The 20641-nt window shown below is 39.5% G+C and overlaps 1 protein-coding gene across 7 annotated transcripts in view; it reads left to right on the plus strand.

The window, feature by feature from the left end:
• The window catches only part of dock10 (dedicator of cytokinesis 10), a 156408-nt gene that overhangs the window by 103927 nt on the left and 31840 nt on the right, over positions 1 to 20641 (plus strand). For 6 of the 7 annotated variants that reach the window (XM_031902394.1, XM_031902390.1, XM_031902396.1 and 3 more), the window contains exons 27-38: positions 31 to 102; positions 1786 to 1932; positions 3313 to 3396; positions 4339 to 4435; positions 6619 to 6663; positions 7681 to 7856; positions 8140 to 8256; positions 11968 to 12079; positions 12931 to 13052; positions 14472 to 14586; positions 14670 to 14736; positions 15149 to 15196. In XM_031902394.1, coding sequence (XP_031758254.1) covers positions 31 to 102; positions 1786 to 1932; positions 3313 to 3396; positions 4339 to 4435; positions 6619 to 6663; positions 7681 to 7856; positions 8140 to 8256; positions 11968 to 12079; positions 12931 to 13052; positions 14472 to 14586; positions 14670 to 14736; positions 15149 to 15196 — 1202 coding nt within the window. The remainder of the gene's footprint in view (positions 1 to 30; positions 103 to 1785; positions 1933 to 3312; positions 3397 to 4338; positions 4436 to 6618; positions 6664 to 7680; positions 7857 to 8139; positions 8257 to 11967; positions 12080 to 12930; positions 13053 to 14471; positions 14587 to 14669; positions 14737 to 15148; positions 15197 to 20641) is intronic. The other variant, XM_031902392.1, reaches the window with a different exon arrangement.

A 20641-nucleotide genomic window follows, 5' to 3' on the forward strand; every position in this document is an offset into this window, starting at 1 on the left:
AGCAGTAACATTGTTTTTATTTTTAAACAGCATTCCTGGTTCTTCTTTGAAATCATTTTGAAATCTATGGCTCAGTATCTATATGACAACAATATGCTGCAGGTAATACTTTCATTTTAGTTGTTCTTGCAATTAAAGGCTTCAGAGAAAAAAATACATGTGTGCATCCATGGGGCAGCTTCTAAGGAGAATGGGAAAATTGTTGTTGAAGAATTGCTAGTTAGTAGAAGTTTTCTAATGAAGTTTGTGGAAGTTAAGAAGTTTTATTACATACACTGCACATTGTCACAAACAATAAAACTTGCAAACTTTCTTTCACTGTTGAAAATGGTTGTTAAACAGTTTCCGCGTTCTTATAGGCCTTATAAAATTCATGCAAAGGCAAATTTGTTCATACAGAAGCATACATTTTTGCATCGTGTATAGTTTTTCCATTACTGATTATTATTACATTCTCCCCAAAATTTTCTGCCTCTGAGCAGTGATACAGATATAAAAAGGCTACTGGCACATAAAGCCAATCCAAGAGAGTGGCGCCCCTTTGTCACTTGACAGAGGCGTACCACCCAAAGCAATGTGCCGTTTTGGAATAATAAAAAGTTAGGGGCTAGTTTCCTTGGATCAGCTTTGTGTGCCAGTAGCCTTTGTTTTGAATGATAATTTGGAGGGAACACCGTCTCCTAAAATATTGAGCAGCAAGCATACAGTACAGAGACCTAAGTGTGCATGTGGTATTTTTACTTTACTATGTTGAATGTAGAATTTACATGCAGTGGGACATGCAGTAGTTAAGAAGGCAAATACTACAAATATTGGCTCTTCAAATTTTACCAGCTGTGTACATTGGCAAAGGGACAGCCTGTCCCCCTTCAGGCCAACTACATTTTTGTAGTATGTGCCTTTTTAGCTACTTGCTGTAGTATTACTGCATACAAATTCTACATCTGTATCGCTGTTTGGATTCTACATAGACAGTGTTCACTTGGCGTGTACTGTAGGCGGCAATGATTAGCAGGTTGTCAGACTCTATGACACATTGTTGCCGACCAACAGCTTTAGGAGTTTAGGGTTTAAACTTAAAACCTGATTGGATTACGACAAAAAAAATACAACCTGTGTGCCACAAAGTGTAAAACTCAGTGAAGGGGCTCAATCAAACAGTGGTGTAGGTTTCGCCAGGTCCACTTTAATAAGTACCACGTAAAAATAAAAAAATCCACTGGAGAGCCAAATGCGTTCTCTGTGTTGTTTATTGGTTTAGAGATGCCTAGCACAACTGAATGGATTACTTTGAATAGGTTGATGTTTAAAGATCTTACTAACACTATGCCACAACTTTTGGAATTTTGATCCTCATGACAGTTCCCCTTTAATCAGTTATGAAAATGTTAAATGAAATTTGAAAAAAAAAAGTATTCTGTTTTACCTATCTGGTATATAAGCCATTTATAACTAAATGTTTTCAGATACTTGATGAAAAAAACACTTCAGCATGTTTTTCCATTAGTGTGGCTGTGCCTGCAGATTTAGAAAGCCAAATGACATTGTAACTTTCAGAATCGCCAAAGACGTAGTACAACAAATGTTTAAGAAAAAAAAAATATTTCTTTTTAAAAGCATTTTGATTACAGCTTGTCGTCTTTAATCTGGCATTTAGCTGAACTGACATTCTATCTGAACGGCTGAATATTTTATGGGTTGATGCATTGTTGTTAAAACGTTAAAAGTGTTGGAAAGGGCAATCATTTGCTGTTACGGAAAACTTTTTTTGCTTTTTCTTTGAAGGTTCAGCGCACAAAGAGGTTTCCTGAAACATTCCTCAATGAGCTGGAATCACTGGTAATGGGCTTCTCGGACCATATTATCTGGAAATACAGGGATGCTTTAGAAGAAACAAGAAAAGCAAATCTGAGTGTTGCCTCTTTTCTTAAGGTAATGCAGGGGCTTGGTTATACAGAAAATGACTGTGTGTTTGTGTTACGCATTTTCTTTTGCATGGATAAATTTTGTGCTAGTAATCATGGCCCCAAGTGCATACATTCATTTATAAATAATTTGCTGTTGATACATGTCATGCTTCTGGTTTTGCTACCATAAACATGTTATGGTCATGAATGTTTCTTTCTACTTTACTATGTTTCCTAGGTTTAACAATTGTACAGTAGTATTATAAGCTGCATTCTAGGATGTACTGCCCCCTCTACACAACACAAAACCATTTTTTTAAGCTTGCAACTCATGGCAGGATCACTTGGCAGAATAACATGCGGTACTGTTTCAATCTGTTCTAACACACAGGATCCAGGGAGACTGGTTCTCTCTCGTGAGTCTTCCATTTTGGACAGTTAGTCATAATTACGCCAGAATATGATATATGTATATGTATGTATACAGTTCTAGCTGTCTAAACTGTTTTATGCACAATTTTTTAATTTTTTCCTTATCGTTATGTATAGCAGTATACCTTATTGTATATGCAGTGAAAATTTACAGTTTTTGAACATGCAGATAGGGTCAGTTTAATGTGTAATTTGACATGAGCTGACATTTGTGCATGCCCATAGCGTTTCCTGGACCCAGAGGTATTCTTCCAAGGGTACTAAAAGGGCTTAGCTCTGTGATTGCAAAACTGCTTTGCTTAATTTTCTAGAATAGCCTGGTGCAGAGAGAATAAAATTAGCTAATGTTGGTGCCATTATTCAAAAAGGTATCCCAGATAGATGAAAACATTGAAGATCACAATGCTATGCATTTGTGCCAGCATGGTTTTGTACATAATGCCAGACTAATCTATTTGCTTTCTGTAAGGAAGTGAGTAGGCATGGCAGTGGATGTGATCTACTAAAGCATTTGATACTACAAAGAAAGTTACTGGTTAAATTAGGGAATATTGACCTGGAACATAATATTTGTCCTTGCACAGAGAAATGGTTTGACGATAGTTTACAAAAAGTGGTGGTAAATTAACATTTTCTAATGGAACCAGTGTTGCTAGTGGAGTACTGCAGGGGTCAGTCCTTGGTCCTTTGCTTTTTAATTTGTTTATAAATGACATCTTAGACACAGACATACAACATTTCTTGCTGAATAAGATACAGTGCATATTTACAGATAAGATCACTTTATTAACTACTGTGAAAAATGTAAATATATATATTTATATATGGATATAGACAGACTTTTGCTTTGGGGAATCAGTACCAACACGGCAGTGTCTTGCACCTACAATGTTGGCTATACACTTTCAGCTATTTAAAATAAAAATGTTTCTTTTAAAAAAAAAAGATAACAATGAAATCATTTTCTTTTTAGCGCTGTTTTACTTTTATGAATCGTGGCTTTGTGTTTCGGGTGATCAGTAGCTATATCAGTATGTTCAGCCCGGGGGATCATAAGGTAAGCAATGGCATTATATACAGAACATTTTAGGCATTGGTTTAATGTAACATTCTTTGTGTTTGTTAAACATTTATGTTGAACATTTTATGATTCTGGACCTTGTTTTCCCAGAGAATTTAACTTTTAAGTGTTCTTAATAGACTACATATACCGCATAATATTTTCTAGACTTCTTAGGCAGTGATCAGATATCTCTGTTACTTAGGGACTAACTTAGCAAATTTCGAGTACATGAACACTAATATACTCAAGAATATTCTTAAGGTCCATGAATAGTCACTATTTATTAAAGAAAAATATCTTTAAAAAGTCGCCAGAAAGAACTCGGCAAGTAAAAGCTGGTGAGGTTCAATAAAAGTCAATGAGAATCTCTAACAAGATTATTTTCCCATTCAAGTTTTTTAGTCTCATTAAAAATGAATATTCTATTCTCTCCAGCGTGCAACTTTTTTGCGAGACACACTTGAGAATATGCTGGTGTGGTTTTTTTTTCACAAACTAGAATTTTGATAAATCTGCCCCTTTTATTTATATTTTCACTTGTCAATTTAATGAAAATACTATTGCTAAAAATAAAAATATGCAATGGAATTTGAATGTGTGTGGAAGGTGGATCTGATTAACAAGTGGGAACTGTCTTGGGAATTCTAGAAATATATAGATAGATTAAAAGATGAATGGATAAATAGACATAGACAAGTTATATAGAATGTATAGATAAATGTTAAAAAAGATTCTTATAGACAGGGAGAGATACTTTTAATAGATACTTAAGGTAGATAGATGGTTTTGGTAGACTGATGATTTATATATAGAATTTGCTCTGATTTGTGGAAACAAATTATTAGCGCAAGTGTTTATGTTTAGACTAGTCTAGGATTTCTCTCTGGTTGCAGAGTTACTGCTGAGTATTAATATATGCATTATATATTTCTTTAGATCTTGTTCCAGTACAAATTTGAGTTTCTCCAGGAAGTGTGCAGCCATGAGCATTTTGTCCCTCTCTGTCTACCCATAAGATCTGAAAACATTCCAGGTAGTACTTATGGGAACCTGGGCTCCTTAAGATAAATGATGTAGGAGGGCACACTGCTGGGTGCCATGCACTAAAATACATGAAAGTTTCATACAATGTGACCAGCCAGGATGAAATAAGTACTGTGCAAAACATATCTTAAATGTTTTATGTATTCTAAATGATTCCATACTGTTTGTATCCATAAGCCATGTCATTGGGGTCCTCAAATCCTTTTTACAGACCCATTTCAAGTTTCTAATATGAGCAGGGGCTAATATACAGAAAGTAGAAATTAACTGTTACTGCACTCACTAAGTCATCTGTGTTTGTTTCTATGTGGTTTTCTTGAAACCACGCATAGTTTCATGTAGCTCCAAAAGTCATTTTTAGAGTCAAAATTGTTTACAGATTTTTCAAATAAATTGTGCCTGTAATTACAAGGTGGAATTAAGTGTAGATTTGAGCATATTATAATCATTTTAATGTCTTAGCAGATATTAAATAGCACGCAAATAGTATGGGCAGTACCCCCACATTCTCTACATCTGCTCTAACTTGCCACCTTCTACATTATCCTGCCCTCAGGGTGATATTAGTAACATCTTGCACAGTATGTGAGTGGGGAACTCTAAGGGGCAGATTCATCAAAGTACATCAAAGATTCATCAAAGAGTTCGAATCCCGAAATGGGTATCATTCGGATTGGATACGATAATTTCTGATGATTGGAAATGTCACGAATATGCTTACAAAAAAATTGTAATAGTCACGATAATATCATTTTGGCGATCTGAAAAATGTTCGCATCTGAACGATCGTAAACAGTGGGAAAACCCTTCTGACTTTGATCCTTCTGTGCATGATTTTGGAAGCCTCCCATAGGGCTCAGTGGCACTGTGCAGCTCCAACCTGGCCCAAGGAAAGTCTCCCATAGGGCTCAATGGCACTCTGCAGCCAAAACCTGGCCCAAGGAAAGTCTCCCATAGGGCTCAATGGCACTCTGCAGCTCCAACCTGGCCCAAGGAAAGCCTCACATAGGACTCAATGGCACTCTGCAGCTCCAACCTGGCCCAAGGAAAGTCTCCCATAGGGCTCAATGGCACTCTGCAGCCAAAACCCGGCCCAAGGAAAGTCTCCCATAGGACTCAATGGCACTCTGCAGCTCCAGCCTGGCCCTTTGAGCCCTATGGGAGACTTTCCTTGGGCCGGGTTGGAGCTGCAGAGTGCCATTGAGCACTATGGGAGACTTTCCTTGGGCCAGGTTGGAGCTGCAGAGTGCCATTGAGTCCTATGGGAGACTTTTCTTGGGCCAGGTTGGAGCTGCAGAGTGCCATTGAGCCCTATGGGAGACTTTCCTTGGGCCAGGTTGGAGCTGCAGAGTGCCATTGAGCCCTATGGGAGACTTTCCTTGGGCCGGGTTGGAGCTGCAGAGTGCCATTGAGCCCTATGGGAGACTTTCCTTGGGCCGGGTTGGAGCTGCAGAGTGCCATTGAGCCCTATGGGAGACTTTCCTTGGGCCGGGTTGGAGCTGCAGAGTGCCATTGAGCCCTATGGGAGACTTTCCTTGGGCCGGGTTGGAGCTGCACAGTGCCATTGAGTCTTATGGGAGGCTTCCAAAATCATGCACTGAAGATTCAAAGTCGGAAAGGTTTTCCTGCATTTTACGATCGTTCAGTACGAAAATTTTGTGACTTTCAGATTGCCAATACGATATTATCATGACTAATGTGTTTTTTTCGGAAGCATTTTCATGATATTTTCGATCTTCAGAAATTTTCGTTTCCAATCCGAATTTTTCCCATTCGGGATTCGAACTCGTGTTTTGATAAATCTGCCCCTTAGTGTTGTCTATATAGAAATAAAGGCATGCCTTGTTTTATATTTTGTTATACTACACAGGAGACATGAATGTCCTGTAAATTATATCCTTATAAACTGTGCTAAGTGATGTCATCAGTTATTGGTGCTTAGTGGTGTAATTTAATGACTTGTGTATTATAATACATAATGTACCCCCTGTTGAGAAATATGATGATATTAGAAGTCACCTTGGAGTTTCATGTATAATTTTTCATTGTGTACATTATTTATAGAAATAACCTGTACCTTTCCCAATGTGTGTGTGTATATATATATATATATATATATATATTCTAAAACTGCTTTTGCCTATTTATTTGTCTTCCTGATCCTGATCAAAGACACAGTTTCACCATCGGACTCCACTAAAGCATTGCAAGCATCAGGTATTCACACCATTGTCATCTGTCAGTGTCTGAGACAAATGGTTAAAGCATGCATCTTTTAAATGTTTATTATGTGGTTGCCACTGCAGTGTAGCTGCATATACAGATACGGCATGTTTGAACTGAATGTTTGGGACTCATTGCTACAACTTTACTAAATTGAATTATATGATGTGTGCCCCGTGTTGACCAGATAAGTGAATATATCATAGTCCCCAAATACAAAGGTATATAGCAATTATTATTAGCCTTGCATACAGTATACCAGTGTGCTAAACCCTTTGCCCCTAGCTGGCCCACATAGCTAATAACAAGGTTACAAATGTAGAAAAACATTGACATATTAAGTCATTCAGCCAGAAGTCCAAGTATATTAAGGACTTCAAATAACCTTTAATTCCAGAATTGAGCTCAAAGCTGGGCTCCCATGTGTATCTAGGAGAGCAAAACAGACAAATCTCACCCTAACTAGCCTTCAGCCTGAGGACCCCCTGCCACTGCATCTGCTGATATCAGCATTTGAGACTGCATGCACTGGTCATATTTCTTGGGATTCTATACTGGCTGAAATGCCAGGGGATAGACATCTGAGGCAAGTCATGTTCATTTACATCTTGTTTCTCTAGAACAGTCATTTGGGAATAAATTGAATGCTCTGCTGGCAACAGTAGAGGTTTGACATGAAAATCATGTAATTAATAACCTTAGAGTGAAAACATGAATGCAGCTGTTGAGCCTCAGATACCCTGATCAAATTGGACTAAGTATAAGAAAAAAGTTGCCCTTAACCCATGGAAATGTAATCTAAATCAGATGCAATAGCCAAGCCAAACCATACCAATTCTTCCTTACTTCACCCAGTGCATTATAATTTAATAGAGCTTCTAGGCTGACCCACATTAATCCTTGGGTTTTTCACATCAGCAAATAAAATAACATTTCTTAAAAGGTTTTATACATCTCTAAGAAGATGTTGCTTATCATTATTATAATATTATTATTCTGTTTTTCATAAAGATATGCCAGAGTATACTTTAACTGATGATTTCTGCCGCAAACACTTCCTGATTGGCATACTCCTTAGGGAGGTCGGGCTAGCTTTGCAAGAAGACCAGGACATTCGACATCTTGCTTTGGCTGCCCTTCGGAACCTGATGGCTAAGCATTCTTTTGATGGTCGATATATAGATAAGGTAATGTTATATTTTGTATCCCAATTTTCTCAACTTTGGTCCAACCCAATATTGCAAAACATATAAGGGTTGATTTAGTAACAAAGGGGCGGGGTTTAAAAACAAGTGCAACCTGACATGTGTTCCTCACTTTCCATCCTTTTCCGGCAGTGAGTCCTTGCACTCCAGAATGAATACAGCACTGTCTGCATTTAACAGCTCTGTATTCATGACAGTCAGACAGGGGGGGAAATGAAGGTCTATGTGTTTTTTTTATTCACTTGGTTTGTATGTTTTGTTCTAGGAAAAACAAGCTCACATAGCCATATTATATTTACCTCTCTATGGCGTACTGCTGGATAATATGCCTCGAATATTCATGAAGGACTTTTTTCCATTTGCAGTGAATACTTCCAACCAGGTGTGTGGCCTTTTACAGTATACAATTTACAGTGCAGTATTGCATCAAGGAAGGTGTACCAATACCAACTCCTATGTAAACATGAAACCATGAATTCCTAAGGACTGAGTAAAACAATGTTGTAAAATACTTGCTGATACTGTATCCAGATCTTCTCTCTGCACAGTTTCCTGCTTTCTACTTAACTTATAAGATAACCCAATGGGGCCGCTCTTGGTTGGGCTGGCAGGACACACAGGGAAAATGTAGTAAATAAGTAAAGTTTGTTCTCTTGTACAGGTATGGGATACCCTATCCGGAAACCCATTATCCAGAAAGTTCCGAATTACAGGAAGGCCATCTACCATAGACTCCATTTTAATCAAATAATTCTAATTTTTAAAAATAATTTCCTTTTTCTCTGTTATAATAAATCAGTACCTTGTACTTGATCCCAACTAAGATATAATGAATCCATATTGGAGGCGAAACAATCCTATTGGGTTTATTCAATACTTAAATGATTTTTAACAGACTTAAGTTATGGAGATCCAAATTACGGAAAGATCCCTTATACAGGAAATCCAGAAAACCCCAGGTCCCGAGCATTCTGGATAACAGGTCCCATACCTGTAATAACTTATAGCATAAATTTCCTTTTATTACAGTTAGAATATGAAAGAGAACATTGATTTGGTAACTATAGGATACTAAATAAGGAATACATGGACAGTTTTTATATTACTGATTACAAGCATTTACAGTAAGTTTTATAAAGTGGTCTTGATTAATGCTTTATATTCAGCAATTTTCTGCACTGCACAAATTGTCGCATTTGCAATTTGTCTTAGAGATTCATATTCACTTTTCTAGTATTTCAGAGGCAAACTCTATAAAATGAAAAGGTGTGGTGCACCCAAAGCTTTTAGTGAAGGTAATTTTAAATTTTACAGCAAAAATATGCCACCGTAGGGTCTAAATAGTTCAGTTAAATGAGTGTCCCTCATGATAAATGATAATAATAATACTTACATAGATATAGAAGCAGTTTCTCTTTATAGTAAATACATTTGATCTCACAGTTGGTACCAGGCATGCCTCATTCTTTAGAAGTTTTTACCCTTTTGGTAATCCAGTGCTTTCGCTTTAGGCTCTGTGTACAAATGCTATCCCCTCAAACTACCAGGGTAATTTAATCTGTGTTGGCATTAAGGCACCTCACATGCTTGATACAGTGTAAGGTTACCAAATCTGAAAGATTGAGGACTCCTCTATAGAAACCAGTTTGAACAAATCAGCCCCAGTATGTTTTATGAATAGAAAAGCATGTTGGATGGAAACTAATTTGTATGTTTGTACCCAGCTAATAATGATTATTTGATTTGACAGTACTAGTACCAGATGATCAAACCAACCCACAATGACAACTGAATTGTAAAATAATAATTAACTGTTCTATGTCATTTCATGGACAACGAAATATATATCCAACCAGCAATAGTGTATAATGATATAATGTCTTTATGCAAAGGTTTATTAACAGTTATTTCCACCTGGGCTCTGGGTCAGATGTTCCCTCATCTGCTTTCTCTATGTTGACTAAGCAGTGCTACTTATATCTGTGGGAATATTTAGCAAGACTCTGTGCCTTTTCCTCCACTCACATTCTTTTGTCTTAAGAGAACTATGTATTGTGTTTCAAAGGCAAGCAGATGATTTTAGCATCATTTAAGTTGCAGTTAGTAATTAAAGCTAAGGCTAGAGAGCCTACCTCCTGTGTTAGGTTACAACGCAGAAACTTTAGGGCACTTCACTTCAAGTGTTTTAATGTGCATGTAGGCAAATACATACTGAACTTAACAAAAGTCAAACTTTATGTTGTGCTTATATTCATTTGTAAATGTAGTGTGTTTATATGTGTTCAATGTGCATTTATATATTTTACTATATTTTTACTATATAAGTGCACACTGGACACCTCAAAGTACAGCTTGTTATGTACAGAAAAAAACATGAAGGAACATGACTGCTAAAATGCAGGTCTTAATGCTTGAAGAACTAAGTGAAATAAATTGGCATCAGTTAGTTCATGTAATCAAATCTGTGCCTCAAACTGAGGAAAAAAAGTCAGTGTGTTAGGCAGGACTCTCAGAATATGGCCCATAATGTACAGGAAGAGGATATATGCTGTTATTAGTAGTCACCATGTATTATATCATGCTAAACTAAAGAGTCTTTAGCACCCTGAATATCTAAATTAAGGTAGATTAAATATTTCATTTGAAATTATGTGAAGAATGATAATCTGGATATAAGCATTAGACCAACTATAACATCATTTCTAAATGCACATACTATAGTAGCTGCCCAGAGCTTTGTGCCTGGATCACTGCCTAGCTACAAGCAATGTGCATATCCTTAAATACTGGATTTCCCTGCACATATCCCAAGCCTGCTGAAAGTACAGAACTTTTCCCTGGTAGTCAGTAATTGTGCATCTATTTTTAATCTGTTAAATTTTTCCAAGCAACTACTAAATAATCAAACACACCTTACTGCAATATTCATAAACTCCCGTAAAAGAAAGCAGGCACTCCAAATCCCATGTATTTTTTATTTCATTACTGTGTTTTATGTGTAACATTTTCACTACTCTCCATAAACTGCCTAGGTTAAGGTCAACCACCAGTCTGGGGCATCGCAATTACCCCATATAATGCCTATGCAGGTATGGAATGTGTTATCTGGAAATTGCCTATTCAGAAAACAAATTACGGAAAGGTCATCTGCTATCTCCATTTTAATAAAATTATTCCAAATTTTCTCTGCAATAATAAAACAGGACCGTGTTGATCCTTACTAAGATATAATTAATCCTTATTGGAAACAAAACATCATATTGGGTTTATTTAATGTTTTAGTGATTTTTGATAGACTAAAGTATGGAGATCCACATTAAAGAAAGATCCCTTATCTGGAGAACCCAAGCATTCTGGATAACTGGTCCCATACCTCTACCAGCAAGAATGTAAGCCTTTCTGAGACCTTCCCTACCTTCTGTGTCTTTACTTGGGCACCATTCAACAGGAGTTTTCATATACTGCACAAGATGATTATATTGGATTAACGGTTTCCCAGTGTTCACCTGCTATTACTCAATATCACACAAATTATCCTCCAATAAATATACAGCCATATAGTCCCAAAATACCTGTGCTTTTAAAATATTTGCTTTTAAGCAACAAACTGACGTAACATTTAACTTAACATTCGTCCCCTTTTTATACACTATGGAACAAATGTAATAAAATTCAAATGGAAGTTTTTGCCAGGATTCTAAAAACTGCAGTTTGAATATATTTTTGAGACTTATCAGTTAAAACGAGCTGCTGAGCTTAAATAAAAGTCAATGGGAGGTGTATCTTCAACAGATCAACAGATTTTGAAAAAACGTATTTTAAAACCATCAAGTTTTTTCCAATTCTAGCCTTTTCATAAATTTGCTAGAAAAAAGTTAAGCTATTAAATTTGATAGCAATGACATATTTAAAAAAATAAAATTTGAAAACGGATGAATCAGCCTCTATTACTTTGTCCCTTTTAGAATGAGTGAATAGTTCTGGGAGCTATCATGCTTTAGGACAGAGAAAACAACATGTTCATACAGTATTATGAGATGCTAGTGTCTGTACCAGAGAGTTTCTATGCATTAAAGCTCTTGTTTCTTTTCAGGGCTCTCGGGATGACCTCAGCACCACTGCAGCCTCTCAGAGCCAATCAGCCATGAAACACGCAACATCGGCAGATACCTCCTTCTCCAAGGATGTTCTGAACTCTATAGCAGGTAACATGAAACTACTTTTTTGGGGTTATGTAGTAAAAGACATTAAGTTTGCCAAGGGGCAGTAACCAAAAGCAACCAATCAACAGGAAGCATTTACTGGACACCTGTTTAAAAGCAAAAATCCTATTGGTTGCTATGGGTTACTGCTTCTGGGCAAACTTTTTATTACATGTATTGGTAAATGTGTTATACATTTTTACACAAAGTGGATGGATTTTTAGGTGCCTTGCACTGTATTAATAAAACAAACAAAAAACAAGTAAAGCTCATCTGTCAACAAAAAAGGAGCCACACTTTAGTAAAAAAATGCAAATCAATACATTTGGCTCATAAATAATGGAATAAATAATTAATGTTGGGGCCGGCCTCCCAAGGCATTCGACTCAATGCGTAAGTAGTCCCATGAAGAAAATGGAAGAACATGTGCGCTTTACCACTGACAAAGGGGGCAGGAGGCCCTTGAAACATTTGGTTATCTTCTGTGCACTTTGAAATAAAAACACACTGGAGGTATTTATGTTTCTTGCTGTGCGTTTTTTCCATTTTCTTCATGGGTCAACAAAAAGGGGCTGATTTATCGTTTATCAAACTAAACTGTAAATGCACTGCAAATTAGATAAGAAAGGGACTGCTCTTTTAAAATCAGTGGAAAAGCTATTGAACTACAATACACATCCCCTTAATCGCACATACAATGAGGCATCAACCTGCATTTTCACATCTTAAATTCCAAAAAGCTATTTACATTGCAAAAGTGTTCTGCTTGCTTCCCAGAAATGTGTGTATAGATTTTTTTTCACTATTTTAGATGTGTTCATGGAACCCTGTTGTGCTTTAATGCCTGTTTGTAGCCTTTTCATCGATTGCGATCACTACAGGAAACAACACAGGGTCAAGAGGCTCTCTGGCCAGCCTTGAATCCATCCCTAGCAGCAATGAGAAGAACAGTGACAAAGCTGAAAACTGCGAAAAGGTACACAAGGCTTTAAGGATACACATCTGAGATGATCTTTTATGAGCTGTACCCTAAGTTACCCTAAGTAACTCTATAGCGCGTATTCACCCTTGGAAGAGGTGTTGGAGCCCTAAGGGGTGCAAACTTCCTTCACACTCATGCATAGAGCACTTGGTGCAGAACCCAGTTTACTTAAAAGGGAGTAAAGTACTTATGTCTGTCCTTGGCAAGCGGTAAGTGCAGGGCTGGTTTGCACCTAGTATGCTTTGGTGCTCTTATCAGCTCCCCCAGGCCACCGGTTATGTTTGTAACTTCATTACATTGGCCAATGCATAACTTGGTAATTCATGGGATGAAGAGGGCCATAAATGGCTCTCTCAAAAGAGAGACGAGACAAATACCATAACCAGTGCCAATTCAGGTATTTCTTTGTAGAACAGGAAAATCAGAAAGTATAATGGTCCTTTCAAAAAGGAATAATGAATACCTTTTTGCATGCATGGAGCATTTTTTCTGTTCATTAAAGGAAAACTATACCCCTAAACAATGTAGGGCTCTATAAAAATATTTTGCGTAAAACAGGGCATATGTAAATATATGTATCTAAATAAACCATTTTCAGAAAAATATAGTTTTTTGCCATTGGGTAATCCCTGTTATGGATTATGCACAGAATACATTATGCCTTTATACAACTTTTTGAGGAACAGTTACCTTATATTTTAGTCAGCAGAGTTTGCTGGCTGACCACTGACATAGACACAGATTTGGAATTGGCGAGGACAGTGTTTGCAAGACTTACAGTGAGGTGCGGTATAGAGTAATGTATAAAAACATAATGCAGGAAATCAGCTTGATAATAATGTCCTAATAAAATAGAGATAATTTCCACTGATCCAATATATTTTGGGGGCAGTAATAAAAGTAATAAAACCCAGGTTTACACAGGTTGCCATGTGCACTATTTCTTATAGCATTCCAAAAATAAATGTATGATTTTTTGACATTATTGTGGAGTAATCCATCTTTTAAAAGCCTCTCATAAAGTCTCCTAGGGGTGTCTGAAGCACCAGTGCACTGACACCTGTTAGAATGTGAACTATTAATAAACAATGGCTTGGACATTGGGGTATGTGAGTTACATATTGGGCCTCACTAAGAGTTCAGCCCATTAGTTAGAGAACTACTGATCAATGATCTATATATCAGTGTTATTCTGCTTTATATTATACATTATATACATTATATACTGCTGATTTCTTGAAGGCAGTGTTATATTGCAATTATTATGTCATACAAATAAGTGTATGTAGCCCCTGAGCAAACTGAATGCCATAAAAATCTCTTTGAGGGCCACATCCTTGATACAGATAATCATTGCAAGGAGACAGGTGAGCATGATTTTCACTAAAGTAACTTCTATTCCAAAAAAAACAGATTGCAAGACCTTTGTCCTTAATTGGGTCAACTCTTCGGTTTGACAAACTTGACCAGGCTGAGACAAGAAGTCTTCTTATGTGCTTCCTGCATATTATGAAGATGACTTCAGAAGGTAATGAACACCTGTTGTTTGAATAATATTCCATAATATGAATACAAATATGCCAGATTACAATTAGAAACCTCTCTTTGTAGATATGCTGATTTCCTACTGGCAGAGAGCTCCGAGCACTGAGATCTATGACTTTTTCAGCATTTTGGAGTAAGTTAAATCTCAAGAACTTACATGGGATCCCAGAGAATTGCACAGTTGCTCTTGTTGAACTGAATATTTCCCAAATATCTTTCTATAGTGCACAAAGAAATTGTAATTTAATGTCACATTAAAAGATATTGTTTCACATAATCACTAATCATAAAACATCTTTAAATATAGACAGTAAAACCCGAATGCTTGGTTTATTTTGTTCACAGAGCACACCATATGTAGAAATGTGCATTAAAAATAAATACTTTAGTTGAAAAATCTTGCGTTTACCTGTGCATATCAAAATGAATAACCAGTATGGCTATATGCTCATTGTTAACATTTACGCAATCTGTTGCCAGCATATAACAGCATTTAGTAATACCACACTTCACAGCTTAATACTATTATTATACTTGCTTTTCAGGGTTTGTCTTCAAAATTTTAGGTATATTGGAAAGCGCAATATTGTAAGGTATGCAATTTGATTTACTCAGTTTTAATTTACATGTTGCTTCATTTACATGTGAAACTGCAGCACTAAGAACATAAAATTCTGGGAGGGGGATTCAAAAAATGTTATTTTGTTTATTGCCATATTGAACAATTAACTCACATACATAAATAGAAGATGGATTATACTGGGAAAAGTAAACATTGAACAGCACTGTCTTTATATATAGGGTTTATAATAGCAGTCTGTCCGGCACTGTTTTAGTCCCAGCATAACTGTCACGGTCGGCACCCAATACCAGAACAAGTGCCGAGCACCCTGGTCTCGGCTCGTGCTTCGCCAGTAGCGTGACCGCCTTTGGCTTCGGGAGGAGCCCTCAGCTACTCGGATGCCACCTGGACTTATACGAGAGGTGCAGAGCAGGAGTTCTGGCTAGCAATGGGGCACGACAGTATAAAAGTCTTAAGGCCGATGGTCACGGTACAGAAAAGGATAGGCAAAATACGTGGTCAAACTTGCAGGGTCGAGGCGGGCGGATAACTAGGATCGTCAGGCAGGCAAAGGGTCAAACCGGGTAAACAATCAGACGGATGAGGCAGAAACAGTAGTCGGGAACAGGCACGGATCAGGATACGGAATAATCGGAATCGTCAAAGCCAGGCAGGGTCAAAACAGGAACAAACAGAAGCTTACAGCACAAATTCAGGCACCAGGAGTAAACCTATCACGGGCAATGAGTAACAAACGAAAAGCCCTTTAAATAATTCAAATTTGGCGCCATTGCGCGCTGACGTCATGCGCATGCGTCATGACGTCATCCGTCAGCGCGCCTGCGCCTTTAACAATGCGGAAGTGCGCGCGCTCGCACACTAAGAAGGAGCCGGCTTAGAGAGAAACCGGCGCGGCGGGCGTCCCCGCCGATGGCAGCGCGGCGGGCGTCCCCGCCGCGCTGGTAAGTTCTTTTTTATTACATTACCCCCCTCTCTAGGGGGGGCCACTGGACCCCCAGGTTTTTCAGGAAACCTGGCATGAAATTGCCTCCGAAGGCGGTCAGCCTTGATGTCATCTACTGACACCCAAGAATTCTCTTCAGAGCCATAACCCTTCCACCTGACCAGATACTGGAGCCGACCACGCACCACACGAGAGTCCAGAAGCTCCTGGACCTCAAACTCGGACTGCCCGTCAACCAATACTGGGGGAGGAACAGGTAATACACGGACCTGAGGAGCTGGCTTTAAAAGAGAAACATGGAAAGAATCAGAAATCTTAAAGGTTTGTGGAAGTTTAAGACGAACAGAAGAGGGGTTTATAACCTCAGTAATAGCATAAGGACCAATGAATCTAGGCCCCAACTTAAGAGAAGGGATTCTCAACTTAATATTCTTTGTGGATAGCCAGACAGAATCACCAACTTGATAGTGGGGAGCCTCCCTGCGAGATCTGTCAGCAGATTTCTTTTGGATCGCAGTGGCTTTAGAAAGAGAATCATGAACATCAGACCAAATCTTAGCAAACAAACTAATCGAGGAATTAACAGAGGGCACAGACGACAATGAACCGGAAAACGAAAATGCTTTTGGGTGAAGACCATTAACAATGAAAAAAGGAGACTGACCAGTAGAGGAGTGAGTGGCGTTATTATACGCAAATTCTGCCCAGGGTAATAGCTCCGCCCAAGAGGACTGGTTGTTAGCCACATAACACCTCAGGAATTGTTCAAGTGACTGGTTAACTCTTTCAGTTTGGCCATTAGTCTGAGGGTGATATGCGGTGGAAAAAGATAATTCAATCCCCACCAGAGAACAGAATGCTCGCCAAAACTTAGAAACAAATTGCACTCCTCTATCCGAAACAATGTTAATCGGAAATCCATGTAACTTAAAAATATTAGACACAAACAAATCAGCCAAGGATTTAGCGGAAGGGAGGTGTGGGAGGGGAATGAAGTGGCTCATCTTACTAAACCTATCCACTACCACCCAAATTACAGTCTTCCCTTGGGACGGAGGAAGATCTACAATAAAATCCATCGAAAGATGGGACCAGGGTCTGTCAGGGATTGGCAGTGACCTTAACAATCCCTGTGAAAGGTTTCTGGACGACTTAGATCTATGACAGACAGAACATGAATTAACAAAGGCTTTGACATCTCGAGTGAGAGAGGGCCACCAAACACTACGAGACAGGAGAGACATGGTCTTGGCAATGCCAGGGTGCCCCGCCATTTTGGAATCGTGAGCTTCTTTTAACACCTGTTCTCTGAGATTCTCAGGAACAAATAGCCTCCCGGAGGGAGTCCCAACTGGGGCAGAAGACTGAACTGTGGATAAAAGGTTGATGAGATCAACCCCCAGAGCTGCCACAATCAACTCACCCGGAATAATGGGTATGCACTCCCTAGGGTCAGGAGGATTAGCTTCAAAACTCCTAGAGAGTGCATCAGCTTTAGTGTTTTTGGAGCCAGGCCTATAAGTAATAGAAAAATTAAACCTGGAGAAGAATAGAGCCCACCTGGCCTGTCTAGGGTTCAACCGTTTGGCCGATTCAATATATAATAAATTTTTATGATCCGTAAACACAGAAACAGCATGTTTAGCCCCCTCTAGTAAGTGCCGCCATTCCTCAAAGGCCCACTTAATTGCTAACAGTTCTCTATTACCAATATCGTAGTTGGCTTCAGAAGGGGAAAATTTTTTAGAGAAAAATGCACAAGGATGCAATTTGTTAGTCAGAGGGTGCCTTTGAGAGAGAACCGCCCCTGCCCCAACCTCAGAGGCATCAACCTCAACAATGAAGGGTAGGGCAGTATCAGGATGACGGAGAATGGGGGCAGACACAAATTCTTTCTTAAGAAAATTAAATGCTTGCACAGCTTCTGAGGACCACAAGCTGGGATCTGCTCCCTTCTTAGTAAGGTCAGTGATAGGGGCCACAATCAGGGAGAAATTTTTAATGAACTGACGATAATAGTTAGCGAAACCTAAAAACCGTTGGGTAGCACGTAGGGAAAGAGGTTGCATCCAGTCAAGAACAGCTCTTACTTTCTCTGGATCCATTTCTAGACCCTTACTGGAAATATGGAACCCCAAAAATTGAACCGAATTAACCTCAAAGGTGCATTTTTCAAGTTTCGCGTACAAATTATTCTCCCTTAATCTTTGTAACACCACTTTAACATGACTACGATGGTCCCTCAGGTTAGAGGAGAATATCAGAATGTCGTCCAGATAGACCACTACGAACACCCCCAGCAGATCCCGGAAAATATCATTGACAAATTCCTGGAAAACTGCAGGAGCGTTGCAAAGACCAAAAGGCATAACTAAATATTCGTAGTGGCCATCCCTTGTGTTAAAAGCGGTTTTCCACTCGTCCCCTTCCTTGATACGAATAAGGTTGTAAGCACCTCTAAGATCAAGTTTAGTATAGATGTTAGCACCCTTAACGCGATCAAAGAGCTCAGAGATTAGTGGAAGGGGATAGCGATTCTTAATAGTAATCTTGTTAAGCCCCCTATAGTCAATACAAGGGCGAAGACCTCCGTCCTTCTTGCCCACAAAAAAGAATCCAGCACCGGCAGGGGAATTCGAGGGCCTAATGAACCCTCTTTCTAAATTCTCAGAAATATACTCTCTCATTGCCTGGGCCTCGGGCAATGAAAGGGGATAAGTTCTCCCTCTGGGGGGAGTAGAGCCAGGAATGAGGTCAATTGGGCAGTCATAATGTCTATGAGGTGGTAGTGTTTCGGCAGCTTTCTTTGAGAATACATCAATATAGTCTTTATAAGCTGCAGGTAACCCCTCCAAGGACGTGACTGCCATTATAGGGGAAATACACGAACCCCTACAGTTAGGTCCCCACTGAATAATCTCCCCAGATGCCCAGTCAATAGTGGGGTTGTGGGCCTGGAGCCACGGCAATCCTAAAATGAGCGGAGAGGTGGCACCCTTTATGATGAATAGTGCTAGCTTTTCACAATGAGAATTTATACTCAGAGAAAGAGACATAGTTTTCTCAGAAACCAATCCTGATCCTAAAGGTCTTTGATCTACTGCCATGATTTTCATGGGGGTACTTAAAGGAAGTAAAGGTACACCAAATTTGGCTGCAAAAGCAGCATCCAAAAAATTCCCCTCTGCCCCCGAGTCCACAAAAGCAGATACCTTGACTGAGCCCGTGGACCATGTTAGTTTGACCGGAATCAAAATCCTAGAGGCGGATAGGGGAGAGGAAACACTTGCACCCAAATGGAGCTCCCCTTCTCCATTTAGGCTTGGGAGTTTCCCGGCCTCTTAGGACATTGATTTAGGAAATGACCCTTCTCCCCACAGTATATACACAACCCTTGAGTACGCCTGCGAGCCTTTTCCTCAGGGGATAAGCGAGAAATGCCCAATTGCATGGGTTCTTCCTGAGGCAAAGGTACGGAGGGCCCAGCACATTCAAAATTAGACACAGCTTTGGAAGAGCTGAAAAAATTAGAACGAAGAGAGGAATTCCTCTCACCCCTTCTTTCCCTCTGTCTCCTATCTACCTGGATGGCTAAAGACATGAGGTCGTCCAGGTTAGAAGATAGGGGGTAGTTGACTAGACTATCCTTGATAGACTCAGACAGGCCTATACGAAACTGGCTGCGCAAGGCCATGTCATTCCAGCCAGTCTCTACTGCCCACCGACGGAATTCAGTACAATATACCTCTACATCCCGTTTCCCCTGACGAAGCCTACGAATCGCGGCATCGGCAGTGGATGCACGATCCGGGTCATCGTAGAGAATCGCCATGGAGTCAAAGAAACTATCTAAGGAAGAACGGGCTGGGTCAGAGGTGGACAATCTGAGGGCCCAAATCTGAGGGTCACCTTGAAGGAGGGTCATTACAAATCTTACTCTCTCCTCATCAGTAGAGAATGAATGAGGAAAGAAACTGAGATATAGTTTACAAGCCTCTTTAAATGTGAAAAATTTGGATCGATCCCCACAGAATTTTTCAGGGAAAGCAATCTTAGGTTCTTGGGGCTTAATGGTGTTACCCCACAAGTTAGCAGAACCTACCGGAGGAGAAGATGCAGGACTGGACCGCTGCTGTGGAGTTTCCAGTTTACGGGTCAGATTATGGAAACCCTGCAGGAGATAGTTTTGTTTCTGCTCCTGTTCCTCTAGGCGTTGAAGCAAGGTGGTCAGCAACGCTTCAGTGGTGGAGGAGGCAGATGGAGCAGCAGCAGCTTCGTGACCATAGTCTTCCATGGCCCGTGATAATGTCACGGTCGGCACCCAATACCAGAACAAGTGCCGAGCACCCTGGTCTCGGCTCGTGCTTCGCCAGTAGCGTGACCGCCTTTGGCTTCGGGAGGAGCCCTCAGCTACTCGGATGCCACCTGGACTTATACGAGAGGTGCAGAGCAGGAGTTCTGGCTAGCAATGGGGCACGACAGTATAAAAGTCTTAAGGCCGATGGTCACGGT

Source organism: Xenopus tropicalis, chromosome 5, assembly GCF_000004195.4.
Source record: "Xenopus tropicalis strain Nigerian chromosome 5, UCB_Xtro_10.0, whole genome shotgun sequence".
In the NCBI taxonomy this organism is placed as follows: Eukaryota; Metazoa; Chordata; class Amphibia; order Anura; family Pipidae; genus Xenopus; species Xenopus tropicalis.